The 14,848-nt window shown below is 36.4% G+C and overlaps 1 protein-coding gene across 2 annotated transcripts; it reads left to right on the plus strand.

The window, feature by feature from the left end:
* The first annotated feature begins 3,083 nt into the window (after positions 1 to 3,083).
* On the plus strand, positions 3,084 to 14,848 carry LOC119661099 (UDP-glycosyltransferase UGT5-like). Of its 2 annotated transcripts, XM_038070284.1 has the most exons (6): positions 3,084 to 3,323; positions 9,298 to 9,429; positions 13,291 to 13,746; positions 13,800 to 14,003; positions 14,062 to 14,336; positions 14,411 to 14,848. In XM_038070284.1, the coding sequence occupies exons 2-6, from the start codon at positions 9,324 to 9,326 to the stop codon at positions 14,792 to 14,794; spliced, it is 1,425 nt and encodes a 474-aa protein (XP_037926212.1). In that variant the 5' UTR covers positions 3,084 to 3,323; positions 9,298 to 9,323; the 3' UTR covers positions 14,795 to 14,848. The 2 variants fall into 2 exon arrangements, with proteins under 2 accessions (XP_037926212.1, XP_037926214.1); XM_038070286.1 differs by lacking the exon at positions 9,298 to 9,429 and having other exon boundaries at positions 3,097 to 3,323.

Consider the following 14,848-nt stretch of genomic DNA (forward strand, 5'->3'; position numbering starts at 1 on the left):
ACCAGAAAACATGATGACTAACCATCTGTTTTTCTGCTTTCTTGATTGCCGAAATAGTAATGCTACATATATGTATAAACAAGATATTTTACATACACGACACACATCAGAAATTATGACTGCAGCTATACAAACATTTTTTCTTTTGTTAATTTATGGAAAAATTGCGACAATAGACTTAAAATTTTTGAGAATTTTTGAATATTAATGGTAAAGTCTCCCTAGTGACGGGGAGGCAACTCCTCTAAATGTTGGAGAAATAAATATTTTTTCTAAAAGAAGTTTTTTCTTTTATCTATTTGGGTCCAAGCTCAAGTTTGTGAAAGTTGTAAAGTGGACTTAATAACGACATTAGAAGGTTTTCGGAACACCATATTGTATTGTATAGATCGTTAGTCCAGCTATCCCAAAATACGCTGCAGAAATTTCAAAGCGAAATTCGTGGTCTTTTAAATTTTATAGGGGTAGTAGCGAGTGATTATCGAGGTTCGTTTTATCGTTTTATGTCCTTATGAACTCTGGTAAACTTATGTAAATAATGTATCTGACTCTGTCCATCAATCCTGTGGGCGTAGAACCCAGCAATTCTCGGGTAGAGGTGCAGGCTTCACCGCCCAGGTGGTCCTTACGTCCTTCCAGATGGTCCTGATGTCTACGAAATTTTGTAGCGGTATGTAAATAATGCATTTATAAATACTTGACATCAGTCCCTTTTAAGAGCGCATTTGTATTTGATGTAACTGTATTTTGTTCGTAATTAAAAGTGATAAATGTCTTCATATCCGAAAGAGAACTTCTCAAATATTCCTTTTTTCCAAAAAACCAAGTTTTCACATTTGCGGGACTTCTAGCTCAAAAAGTAATAAAACGATCTTGAAATTTGGAGGTTTAATTCTGTACAAAATTACGAAAAATATGAATCAACATTCGCGATGAAATCATATTTTTAAAGGTGCCTTCTTCTGCATAATTAGTGAAAAAAATAGTGAAAATCGAAATATTTTTTTTGAATACCTGTAAAACTTTTGATTTTGAATATCTTCAGCTGTGTTAGGATTTATATTCTTAGAAAATAAGTTAGTGGTATGAAATCAAAAGCCTTTTGGTTTACCATAAAAAGTAAATGACTCCAATTACGACCTTCAGCGGAATATTATCGCGTAACACTTTTGTTTTTAGCTTGAACTTTTCAAAAGAATTCTCAAAAGTAGTTCGCAATATGACGAATATAATGTCCAAATCTGATTGAATTGATAATAATTCTCCCCACTAAAAAAATCTCAAAGTAGTTCGTGAAAAAAGGCCTTCTAATGTTGTTTCTCCCCTTAACCCTTGTTTTACCCCCCGCCCGACGTACAATATGTTAAATTACTTTCGTTCTTCAAACAAAATGGCAAAAAACCCGTTAGGATCTTCACGATTGGTCAAATTATGCATTAAATAATTGTCGTTCAATTTTTTAATTAAGAAGATTTTGAAGTTGTAAATCTACCCGGGTACCCTATACAAAATTCATGTTATTCATATATTATAGCATAAAGCAAATGTATTCCTAGATAAAAAAAATACAAATGGATATTAGATAAATAAATTATGATAGGTCATATTCATTTTAAATTGTTTATAAAGTATATGTTGTTTACAAAGTATATATATGAATACGATAATTATATAACTATATTTCATAATATCATCTTTACGAAAAAATGGTGACATTTTCGACATTAACGCAGTAATATAAAAAAAAAATGATGAAATTATTGCATTGTAGTAAGTAGATTGATTCAACATAATTTGAATTTATTGACTGCAGTTTAAACATTTAGTTATTTTTGCTAAATGTGCATTATAAACGGGCTTTTTACCCTTGTCTCAATACTTCCTTGCCTTTCTTCCTCTTTGCGAATAGGTTGTTTATGCAAATAAGGCATGATTCTGCTACAGCCCTTCTCTCACTATTGTCTCGCAAACACATTTTGCATTTTAAAAGTATGAGAAATTAAATTAATGAAAATCTTCGCCATGTTGTTACATAATTGATTGACATGTGCCAGCGTAAAAGTTATAGAGACAATGCAGTGGAGGAACTATAGTTAATGCGCAAGGACAATGTTTACACGACTTTGGGGGAAATAATACCCGAACGCAGGCCACAAGAAACTTCAATCACATCTTTACCTAGGTGTCAGTATAACGTACGTTTCTGAAAGATTTGTAGGCTGCAAAAAATGAACTTTCACTGAGCGAGGTTCGAACCTGGGGCCGGTTGAATATCCTGCGGTAACTCTTTTCTTGTGGCTTGATTTGAATTTGAATAATAATGACACAAAATTTTAACGCAGTCATAATTATCAATTGGAGTTCAAGTTTCAAAAAAATGTTAGCTCACATTAAAATGATCCTCAAAATTTAAACCTGACTCCAAAGAAACTGAATTTAGTCGGGTGATGGCGATCCACTTGCAAATATTTCGTTTTGGGGGAGTTTAAAAAGTTTTCAGCGGGTATTTTACGGAATTATTTGTACAGCATGCCACGAAACAATATTTCACCATTCTTCTTCACATTTCACGGGCGAAATTAACTTTGAGACTATGCCGGCCTACTGAAGTGTCTTGACCCGATTTGTGGCGTCACACACAATGGCGTGGGCTTTTCAGTGCGTTTGTATTTAGTTGAAATTTAAAATGCTCATAATTTAAAAAGTACAGTATTTTTTCAAAAACCGTCTTTGGGAGTTTTATTTGATTGAACTCCAAAAATGATTTCTGTCATTAATGAAAATAAGGCAGGGAGTCTATTATAGTAACCGTTTCCGATTTTAATAAGGGTTTGTTTTTACACGAAATCTTAAAAATCTTAGGCTGGGTTCTCGAGCATTTCTCTGGGTAGTGAGTATTCAGTCCTCAGGGTTGACATTCCCTCACTATGCTCACCTGCCGTTTCATATTAAACTTATAAATTATAATACAAGGACATTGCATATCAAAATATTTTGATAGAATGTAATATGAATATACGCTTGGCGTTTCCCTTCCTTCTGCTCCTAATCCCCCAAATTAAAGGCATCTGCAATATCAAGTAATACCCTATGACGGAAACCGTTGCACTGCACTGCAGAAGTAAAAAAAAACAAATGCACATTACACCACAGCTAGAAGCTTTTCTAGTTTTAATTCTAACTATAAATATTTCTATGAGTTAAGCTACACGATTAGTATTACTCTGTACTCAATGTTGTGTAAACTTTCGCTCGGAAGTGTCGAATTTAACATTTGGTGAATAGCGTGATTCCTCAAGTTGCATTCAGTCTTTGCCAAAATGGTAATATTTTACTTCAATGAATATATATTTTTTGAATTGAATTTGCAATTTGAAAACACTATTTTTTTACTTAATTAATGATTATAATTTCGGAACATCCAGTCAAGCCGAGAAATGAAATTTAAAAAGCAATAAAAATAACTGCAGAGAAATAAACCGTGCATTCTAAAACATTGTTGTTGTGGTGTAATAAAAATGTCAATTGCATTACTCAATTCGAATCGAATATTATGACTTTCTAGTATATACATATACATATATATAGGTTTATGAGTGGTGCAGTGTATATACTTATCAAAGTAGCAGTGAAAAGGTCAAAATTACATGTGATTTAAATACAAGTATAGAGAAACAATTGTTATGACTGACGTCTGAATCGGTAAAAGTAAAGATTACGTTGTTAGTATTTTGTTTCCTGTCTAGTGTTTAAAACAAAACATTATTAGAGTACGATGCAATTTATTGTCAGGCATCAATGACTGATGTTGTTTCGATCTTCATGTTAATGGCTTCCGTTGTAGCATCCTCTATTCCTCACTTGAATTTCATCTTACCACTGGGAATGTTATTCTATTTACGGTTAAAGTTTGGAGCACAGGATGCCTTTTTGACGTGCACTTGAATTTCCGGTTCGAGGTCTCAATATGATCCTGGCCTACATATTTAAATCGATATTTATTCAAAATAGCTTTTCAAATTGGAATCTACTCATTAGAACTTTCGGCTGATTTCCAATATATAAGCGTTATTGCAGCGTAATAATATTAACAAATATAAGTTTATTTAAAACAATGTTGAGCCTCCTAGCTTAAGGGGTGGCACCAAGTCTTACTCTTGTAATATAGTGGCTTATTTACCCTAACTTTTATATAATATTGATCCAGAATACCTGTGTTCAAATTACTCAATTATAATGATTTTTACCAAGTAATAGCTCTTACTTATATCAAAATCAATTGACATTTTCCGTAACTTAGCTCTCCCAATAGACCATAATAGATCATCCGCACAAAGTGGCACACTTGCAAAGTAGGTCACACGAAATGTAAATGTCTCTAGTATGCATTATTCAACCTTCACGATTATGAGCAATAGATACAGTCTACCGAATGATTTCACATAATTTCGTTATACCCTTGGATTTCCTTTTTGTTGATTTTCTCATATTTATAGATAAAAAAAAAGAAGGACGAAGTAATCTTCCCTCAAAAAGTTACTTAATTAATAAAGAGAAAGAGGGGGGGGGGGGGCGGTAATTATTCTCAGAACTCTCATATTGTGAACATAACGCGAAAGTCCAATGTTACGTATACATGATGAACATATTAATTTCATTGAAAAGCCCCATCACAAGGTCCTCTTCGGATACGGACTGATTTGGAAAATACTGGGCTGGCACAGCGGTACTGATTTTTACTGAGGGCTGGCTGTCTACTCTAGAAGCCATCGCTGAATTGGTGACAGAAAGCTAATATAACCGCTTATGCAAACAGCTAAGAAAGCTGTTGTATGCCAATCAGGAAGAGACGAGGAACCTTTCCTCGCCGAGTATCACAGAAGTAAACAAAGATAACAACATCCTTACCTTAACGCTGCTAATCCGACAATTTATAAGTCAACTTGCAGAACAATAAGCAATCAACCAAGAATTCCACTCAGGGAATTTTTCCTGGTGTAAACTTCAGCATTTTCGCTCCCGATCGCATTCACAATTCCTTTGTCCCTAGGGAATATGTTGGTATCACTGAAATTTAAGGTCGAAGCCCTAAAGCTGAAAACTTAGGGCCCAAACTTTAAGCGAACTTCGGAAAATGCTATCGGAGTACTTAAAGGTGGTTAACGATTCCCGGCAAGGATACGAACACACGGTTTCCGTTGGACACACGCGCCAATATATGCGTTTAGCCGCGGTCCAAAATCAAACGAACGATTTAAAACTGCTGGCGTTTCTAAAACCCATACTTGCAGATTTCTTAGCACCCTACAAAATTCCTACATATCATGTCAACGAGATTCAAAAATTCAACTTTTCTACCAAGTAAATGTGATAGAATGTACAATACAAACCATAAGGATTATTACTGGAGGAACACTGTATCATAATGGCCTGCTAGAGTTTCCAGAAAACTGTTTCCAACTGCGTACATCACCATCCTGGAACAAACATTTTTGTTTAATTGGTAATACAGAGGTATGTTTGCCTATCTATCAAACTCGATTGCAAAAATTGGACGTGTGGTTGCATTGACGATCAAAAGTGATTGGCCATGTAAATACGCCAGTCGCCACAATTACTCAGATTACATTATGTGCATCTCAATTTTAACGTTATTCCTTTTTGCAAGGGGTAACTCTACTGCCCAACCTCAGTAAGCAGTGCTGGATTCATCAGTACTTCAGTATTTTTGCTCATTTTCAATACTTTTTTAATTAAATAGATATTTTTCAGTATTTCTTGACAGAAACTCTAATGAATTAATATTTGACAATATCACATTATGCTCAATGACAGAATGACCGAAAAATTGAACTGGTGACGTTACGCTGCTTGTGTAGCGGCATCGGTGAATACAGTCCACGGCATCATAAAATGTATAAAATAACGAACTAAGGACATACGTTAAGTGAAACGACCGTAAGCTGACAGTTCGCGATCAATGCGATGCCTTCCACATAAAAGACCGTTCAAAGCGCCACGACATCGAAACAAGATTTTGCAACATGCGACATGAGTGAACAGGTTCACTTTTGGAGCATATGCAAATTGGGGGCAGGGAAGTTTCATAGTCGTTCGACCAGAAGAAATCAGTCTGTCTTTGTGAAAGAGGATGCTATATCTGCTTAGGTTTTTTTAGGTAAGCCGTTCTACTTTGGCTTCAAATTCGTGACATACATGCAACTTTCAAGCATAGAGCATAGTGGAAGTCAGCTAAATTGGGCTTTCAAAGCAACCAGAGTGAAAAGATTGGTCTATATTTACCAGAATATGAAAAGGAAATATACTCTAATTTAATTTATTACAAAACGTCACAGAATAGCCATTTGTCTATCAGTAGGACAACAACAACTAGCATACTTCTTTCTTGAAACGAGAATAGTTATTGTATAATGTCCCACGCAGATTCTACAAGCCTCCCCAATCGATAAATTTTAAACTAGTTGAAAGTCTGTAGCATATGCTCGAAGTTCATATACGATCTGCCGTATATGAAAATTGTTGTCCAAAAAAATTTCTCCTGATGTGATTCAATAGCTTTCCAGTTCGATTTCTCGTTTACTAACAGTTTTAATCGGATACATAGAAATGGAAGTTCAAATTTGAATTGAAAGTTCATTTTTCTTACTATGCCAATACTTTTGTTGCACTTGGTTATGTTCAGCTTCATTGTTTTCCTTGTGTTGTCTGTTACGTGAAAATAAATATTTTGGTCTTTCCACTGCATAGTCTCATACGTGTTTAGATGAAACTTTCTCAACCTCCTCTCTCCTAAAATAATTTTTCACAGTGTGCCAACAATATTCGTTAATATTACAAGATATACAAGAGTATGCCACAAAATACCGTAACAGCAGAGGTGACAATCTTTTTTTTCTTGAACCTAAGTACGCTCATATAAAATTAATATTTAGTATTTTTAGTCACATTTTTTAATACCATAAATTTCCTGCTTCCCACATTGCTCAAGGGTTAGGCGGAAACAAACCATGTCTTTATTTGTTACGATGATCCAAAGAAACAATCGAAAAAACCTAATTTCACACCAACACCAAGAAGCCTCCGTGATGGCCCCGGGAGAGGCAGCCCAAAAATCGATCAAGCTTCCGCTCAGTAACATATGCTAAGAATGCTATGGCGTTGCTAATCACTTTCAAGCACATAACTGAAGCAAGAAATCCTGACCTGTCATTGGCGTCCAGAATTATCCCTTACGGTTTTGTACATCGTCTCAAAGGCGAGCGAGATTGTTTTTTATCGCGATCGGATATCTTGTCCTGGGATTTCCGTCTTTGAAATTAACATTTTCAAGACTAATTTGTGTTAAACAAAACCTTATTAAAATCAATTCAGCATCTCTCTGGCGCACCAATTTATTCGGATATGGCTAAATCTATTGGAGGGAATCTGGCGAGAGTATGTCGTCTATGAATCTCTTCACATGCTATAAGTGGCATAATTTTGTTTTGCAAAATGGAGTCTTTAAAACTAATAATAATTTTCAATATAATAATTTTCAGCTGGAGGATATAAGAATTTGGACCCAAAAAGTAGCCACTAACTAAAGGTAGCAAGTCAATACTGCATTTTAATGTAAACGGTTAACTCATCATCGCAATTTCAAATTTTCTGGGGATTATAATGTTTGTCAATGTTGGTAAATGAATTCTCGTTAGCGTGAATTACGTGACCACACCATCAAAACGCCTCACTCGCAGTTTTTCTACGATCAGTGCAACCGCATATCGATCGCGGACATCCTCATTTCGAATGTGATCAAAACGTGTCACGCCGCTAGTCCAAAAACTAGTCTTCATTACCGCAAGACGCCGTTCATTGTCTTTTATAGTCGGTCAACACTTACAGCCATTGAGAGCGATATATCACCTGATAGATGTACTACGGGATGCCATAGAAACAAAAGAAATAGCACTTTGTGTGTTTTTGGATATCAAAGGAGCATTTGACAACACATCGCAAGCAGAGATACAAGATGCCCTGAGCCGCAACGGAGTGGGAAACACCCTGGCATGTACAGATAGGTACAAATTCTATTGTCATGAACACTACTCAAGGTTGTCCACAGACAGGCCATGTTGGGTTGGAAGGCAATGAAGCAGCGGACGCGGGCCTACCTGGGGTGGAGCTGTCCAGAGTGCTTATTGGGGGGATATGAGCGTATTCGCACAAAGGATTGAAAAAATTGGTATAACTTAAATACAATTTATTTACAACTACAATTGAAAGTTTCTTCTTCATATGTTTTTAATATAATATCTACCATCTGTACTAATTAACATGAACATAACTTTCTTAAGTTCTTCTGAAAAGAACGGAATTGGCACAAACTGCAAATTGCTATCTCTTCCAAGCAATGTTATTTCAAATATAGGAAGATTTACGGTTCTGATGCAGCCATCTCTCCCAGCATTACTGATGTAACATTTGCCGTCAGCGCTGATGAGATGAAACATTATTGTATTGCGCTCTTTCGAGAAAAAGGGGACAGGAATGAATTCAATTGAAGGGTCCGTCTCCGATGACAGTATAGGCAGCCACCCACTCGACAAGGTACTGACACGTCCAAATTGTGGGTAACACTGCCAGATATCAGTTTCCAGTTCGCTTAGATCATGTTCCAACTTGTTGATTAATCTGTCCAATTCCGTAAAGGAGTTAATTCCATTTTGTATTGTTAAATTTTTTTTAAGAACGAATTCGATAATGCAATCAGCCTTATAAACCAAGAATAATACTCTTCCCTATTTGGTCAGTCTTTTTATAGCTGAGCTTGTGTTCTCAGCAAGCTCATTAACATAAATTAAATCCCAATTTGACTATCGCCAGATATAATTAGAGAGTGACGTTGTCCAAAACTATAATTAGATTATCTTACCCTTTAATAGGTTCCTTAATTAGTGATACCTGCAATTAGTAATTAATTTATCAAATTTCAAATCTTCTGAAGGTCTGCTACTGCACTAGACGGAACGTTAGGCCTGCTTCCTTCTTCTTTTTCTTCCGCCTTTGTCCTGTTCAAGCGGGGTCGGCTCATCCTGATCGGTTTGGCCATTTGGCTCTATCAAATGCCTCATTAGCGCGAATTACGTGACGCCTCTCTCGCAGTTTTTTCCATGATCGGCACAACCCCATGTCGATCGCGGATATACTCATTTTGAATGTAACCAAAACGTGTCACGCCACTAGTCCAAAAACTAGTCTCCATTAGCGCAAGACGCCGTTCATTGTCTTTTATAGTCGGCCAACACTCAGAACTAGATGAGATGAAAAACTATCCAGAAGATGAAAAACTATCCAACTACACAGATGAAAAACTATCCAACTACACAGAAATTCTAATATCTCCAGCTCACGATTTTTGGCAAGATGGTAAGTATTTTCAAGAACTATTGTAATGATGTTTTAACGAATTCTTCTAAATATGTAATTGTAATTGTAGTAGCCAACTTTCATGTAATGGTATTTTGAGTATTGTCAATTAAATTAACATAATTTTAGAAAATTCGAAATACCCAACGCTCAACGGGGACGGGGAAATCAACTCCCCATTTCTCCCCCTTCTTGATGGGCCTGGTTGGACTAATAAAATCATATATGCTTACCACTGATCTTAAATGGGACGCATCAACCAAACCTATGCACTCTTTCTTCAATATTTTGCTTCATGTGCTTCAGGGGCGACCCATTCGACGGCCACATACCTAAAAGATGGGAGCAATTTGTTTTCCACCGAATATGGCCATATTGGGTATCAAATGAAAGGTTTTGGGTAGTATTTTTCATATCAAATACTAGTTTTAACATTGGTTACAAAACCGAGAGGTGAGAGGCCCGAAAAAGTCAATTACTTGAAGGACCAATTCTCAGAAACTACTCAACCGAAAAATCTTAAAAAATCGTGGTAGTCGATGCACTTGGTATAAGGCCTCAAAATACTCTCCATTACGATATCTGCAGAAATAAAGTTATTAATAATTTTTAGTAATTTTGAACATTTACTGCCCTTTACCCCCCTTAACTTCCCAAATTCGAAAATTTGGCAGTAAGATAGGCTTTAGTAGGGAGCATCAAATTAGTTTGGTGGAAATCCTATTATTATTAACAGTTATGGTAGGTCAAAGTTGCCCCTTTCACGTCAAATTACTCCCCCCCCCCCCCCAAGGGATAATATGAGAATACCACATCGAATTGAATATCGGGTGTATTCAACACGCATTCACTACGAGTTATGTATAATTGGAACCATCGTGTAGCCAAACATTCTTACATAAAATATCCACAAAACCGTTCAGCCCTGGAGTGACGAGCTTCCGGTTTTCGACTTGTTTTAATGTGTGAACTATCCACTTGCCCCTTGGCCTTCTTGAAACATCGCTTCCAATATGCTCGATTCTTCGACCGCATTTTTCAGCTGATTATATTTAATAGTTATCCTTTGAATACGCTTTCCCTCTCTCTGCCTTGCAATTTTCATGAAATTTAAACACTCCTTATATATGAACAAGTCAGAACATTTCATATCTCTATACTCTATCCTGAATTCATTAGATGAATGATTCATCCTGAATTCATTAGATGAATCATGGGGTCGAGTCTGATCATCATAAAGAAGTCAGGAAACCAGAAGGTGGACGCCTCAGGTATGAATGATTTTGTGTTACCCTATGTTAGGAACTTTGAGTGCAAGGCGGTTGCATTTATATAATAATTTAAAATTCACTTACGCACCATTTTCATTAACCATTTACACAAGCAATTTGTCTGCAAAATGCTCTATCGATTATAATTCCACTCGCTCCACACTAATAGTTCGACTTTAGAAGCGAATGTGAAGAAGTTCACCTAAAACAGATGCGAACAAGTGGAAATACCGAAAACTGGAAGCTGCGGCTATAAAGGTTTTGTATTCATTGTATATTAGAACCTATGGACGTACATAACAATTCAAACTATTCCTTGTTATATGTTGTTATATTTCCCAACTCTAATTCCATTCATCCATATTCTATCAAAAAAAATTACACCTCTCTTAAACCTCGTCACGTTTTTTCACAAATTGGGTGTTTTTGTTTCTTCACTGTATGGCTCCTCTTGGTCCATCTTATGAATAGCTTGTTGTGCTTCCATTTTTAAGGTTTTGTTTGTAAAATAAAGCCTAATTAAAATCGGTTGAATGTCTGTCTGCCTGCCTTTTTTTTTTTTTTGAGGAGGTGGAAATCTTCAAAAGACAGTGGCCTGGACACGCCAGCGTGTCGGATTCTTACCCACTAAAACCACCCCCGACTCCCTCTAAGCCCCGTGGAACCACCGTACGGTATTACATCACGGTCACTGTCTGTCTGTCTGTCTCTCCGTCTCTCTGTCTGTTTGCCTGTCTGTCTGTCATAGGTACTTTTCTCAGAAACGGCTATACCGATTGACACGAAATTTGGTGAGAAGATGGGACCTGTGGACCCCCAGATATGCAGTGAGTGATATCCTTCTACGTTGAGATTTAGGGGGGTCCCCATACATGCAAAGGGGGGTGTAAACATTTTTTTCACCAAATATAGTCATGTGGGGTATCAAATGAAAGGTCTCGATTAGTACTTTTCGAAGCCGGTCTTAATTCTGGGATTTATTTATTGGGATACGGTGCCCAGGCCTCAAAATACTCTCCATATCGATACCTGTTCAAATTAAGTTAATAATAGTATATTACCATATTCTTGGCAAAATTGAGCAAGTTAAGTTTATCTCAGAGTCATAAAAGTCGGTAGTAGTATAAAATATAATATGAGGCATATTATCTCCAAGTTTGATCAAAATCATACTATTAGTAACAAAGTTACAGTGACTCGAAGTTGTCTTTGCCGTGTAAATTTACAACCCGAAGTACTAAATCTGACATGCTAAATGCATATTCTTAACGAGCTACCTACAAATGGGAAAGTTTTACACAAGAAGCAAACAAAACCTTTCATACCTGAAGCGCCCAGCTTCGGGTTTCCCGACTTGTTTGATATCTTCTTTCGATATTCTTGATACCTTGATGGAAAGATTCCCCTTGTTCTTTACTCACGGCCCCTATATTCTCAGAAAAATAGTCAAGGTGAGATTAGAGAAAATGTACCTCTAGGCTCATGAGACAAGCCAAATCTTGAAAGGACTTTAGCCTCCTTCTGACTATATTTTTGTAATCAGGATCTTTATTGTTAAAGAAAAATTTCTCCACAACATCCTTAAATGCAAACCGTTCTCGCCTCTAGTGATCTATCGCAATGTTGGCAAACTCTCGATCCGCTTGAAGTCTTCCGATATCTGGTCCAACAAATGTACCTTCTTTCAATTTCACCTCCGAGAGACTTGGAAACTTTTTAGCTAAGTTGAAGGGCAGTTTTCTCGGTCTCGGCTTTAGACATAAAAAGCAAGGATATGTGGTGTAACTAGCTGTGTTGTATACTATAATATCTGTCAAGATCTTATGGCCGAGAGAAGGGAAAAATACTGACTTCCTACACTTTTTCTGATGCCATTTTCGTTTTCAGCACATTAAAATACATAAGATCGTCAATTATGACTGAATTTTTTTTTATATTTACACTTTTATTTATATTTGTATTTGTATTTGCATGGCTGTGAAATTGATAAGTTTGAATTTCTATAACTTTGATACCAATAACCAGATTTACACCAAAGTATTGTGCGCGATACTATTGCCTATGCTCCTGACGCAACTAGGTGCTCCTAGGATGAACTGAAGGAGGGTCTTCCGGTCAATTTCAAAAAGTTTGTAATATACAATTATTAAGTTTATTTGATATCGGAATAGGACATAATCTGAGGCCTAGATTTCATATATTGAGATTTTTGGGTTGGGTAGTTTCCGAAAATAAGCCCTGTCTCCCTTTAGGTTCGCATGTTTTGACACCTTGCGCATTAGCTTTTCATTTTGCATCGAAAGTAAGATCAGCTTGTGAAAGTACTATTGCGACCTTCCATTTTTATACGCCTCACGGGTACCTTAGGTGAGCCCTCCTTTAAACTCCACGTAAATTTGTCTTATTCACTGTACGCATGAAATTTCATAGTTGCTATATGTCCACAAAATTTCAATTGAATCGGTGTAGCCATTTTGGCGAAAAGTAGGTGTGATAAACAGACAGTAAGCCAACCGATTTTAAGAAGATTTAACCTTAAAAAAAGTAAAAGTACATATTTTACTAATTTTCAAATTAAATTTCTTTTTAGCCAAACACTTATTTAAAACGGATGATTTGTTTTCCCTTACTGAAATGACTACTAGTGACTTCATTCAACTAGTTCATCTGATTGGTTTAACGACAACGGACTACGCTTTGAAACATCCGAAAGTTCAAGAGTTGCTGCATGATAAGAAATTAGAATTTGACTTGTTGTTAGCTGAACAATTTTACCAGGAGGCGTTTTTAGCGCTAGCATATAAGTACAAGGTTCCAGTGGTCACAATGGCAACACTAGGATTTGGAAACTACATGAGTCAAATGATGGGCTTCATTACACCTTTGTCGTTCGTGCCACACGGATATCTGACTTTTGATGATCAGATGACTTTGTACGAACGATTTGTGAATACTTATATCTCTCTCTATGAAGATTTCGACCGTGAGATGATTTACTTCCCAAAACAGGATGCACTAGTGAAAAAGTATTTTTCTCATTTGGAAAGTCTGTAAAACTAACCATTTTGATCTGCAAGAGAATAAAAGCCACTCTCCTAGGTCCAATTCCATCTGTATCAAAAATGGAGAAAAACATCTCAGTTATACTGTTGAATAGTCACATCCCGCTAACCACTCCACGACCATCAGTACCGGGTATGATTCAGGTTGGAGGATTGCACGTAAAGGAGCCCAAACCATTACCAAAGGATATTAAACAATTTCTAGACGGAGCAGAAAATGGAGCAATCTACTTCAGTTTAGGTATGAAAGCGTTTATAAATAAAGAGAGTCTTTGAAAAAAAAGTCGGAATATGTTCAGGTACGAATCTACGAAGCTCCGACATCCCATCCGAAAAACTTTCTGTACTACTAAAAGTATTGGGGAGCGTGAAACAACGCATTTTATGGAAATGGGAAGACGAAAAGATCCCGCAACTACCCAAAAATATAATGGTTAAGAAATGGATGCCTCAGAGTGATATTTTAGCTCACTATAATGTTAAGGTTTTTATTACCCATGGTGGGTTATTCGGAACACAAGAGGGTGTTTATCATGCCGTTCCTATGCTAGGAATTCCCGTGTACTGTGATCAGGTTGGTGGCCTTTGAAATTTTTTAAAAATATTTATACAGATAATAACGACATTCGTCGACTTTTTTATATGTAGCACTTAAATATGAAAAAAGCAACTAGAGACGGCTATGCGATTTATCTTCACTTTCCAAACATTACGGAAGGGTCGTTCTCATGGGCGCTATCAGAACTTTTGTATAATCCCACATATATGCAAAACGTACAGCGAATTTCCACTATATTTCGGGATAGACCAATGCCAGCATTAGATACAGCCATGTATTGGATTGAATACGTTATTCGACACAAAGGGGCCTCACAACTCAGATGCGCAGGACGGGACTTGTCATGGTATAGTTTCTACTTATTAGATTTAGTATCTATTGTACTGGGGGTAGCATTTACTGTTATTGGTGTTATTTACCTGTTATGCTTATTACGATCAAAAAAAATTTCCAAGAAAGAAAAATATCAGTAAGTTGAAGCTTCATTGACAGTAGGTGATGGAATTGAATATAATATGAATATAATA

This window comes from Hermetia illucens, chromosome 1 (assembly GCF_905115235.1).
Source record: "Hermetia illucens chromosome 1, iHerIll2.2.curated.20191125, whole genome shotgun sequence".
Classification (NCBI taxonomy): Eukaryota; Metazoa; Arthropoda; class Insecta; order Diptera; family Stratiomyidae; genus Hermetia; species Hermetia illucens.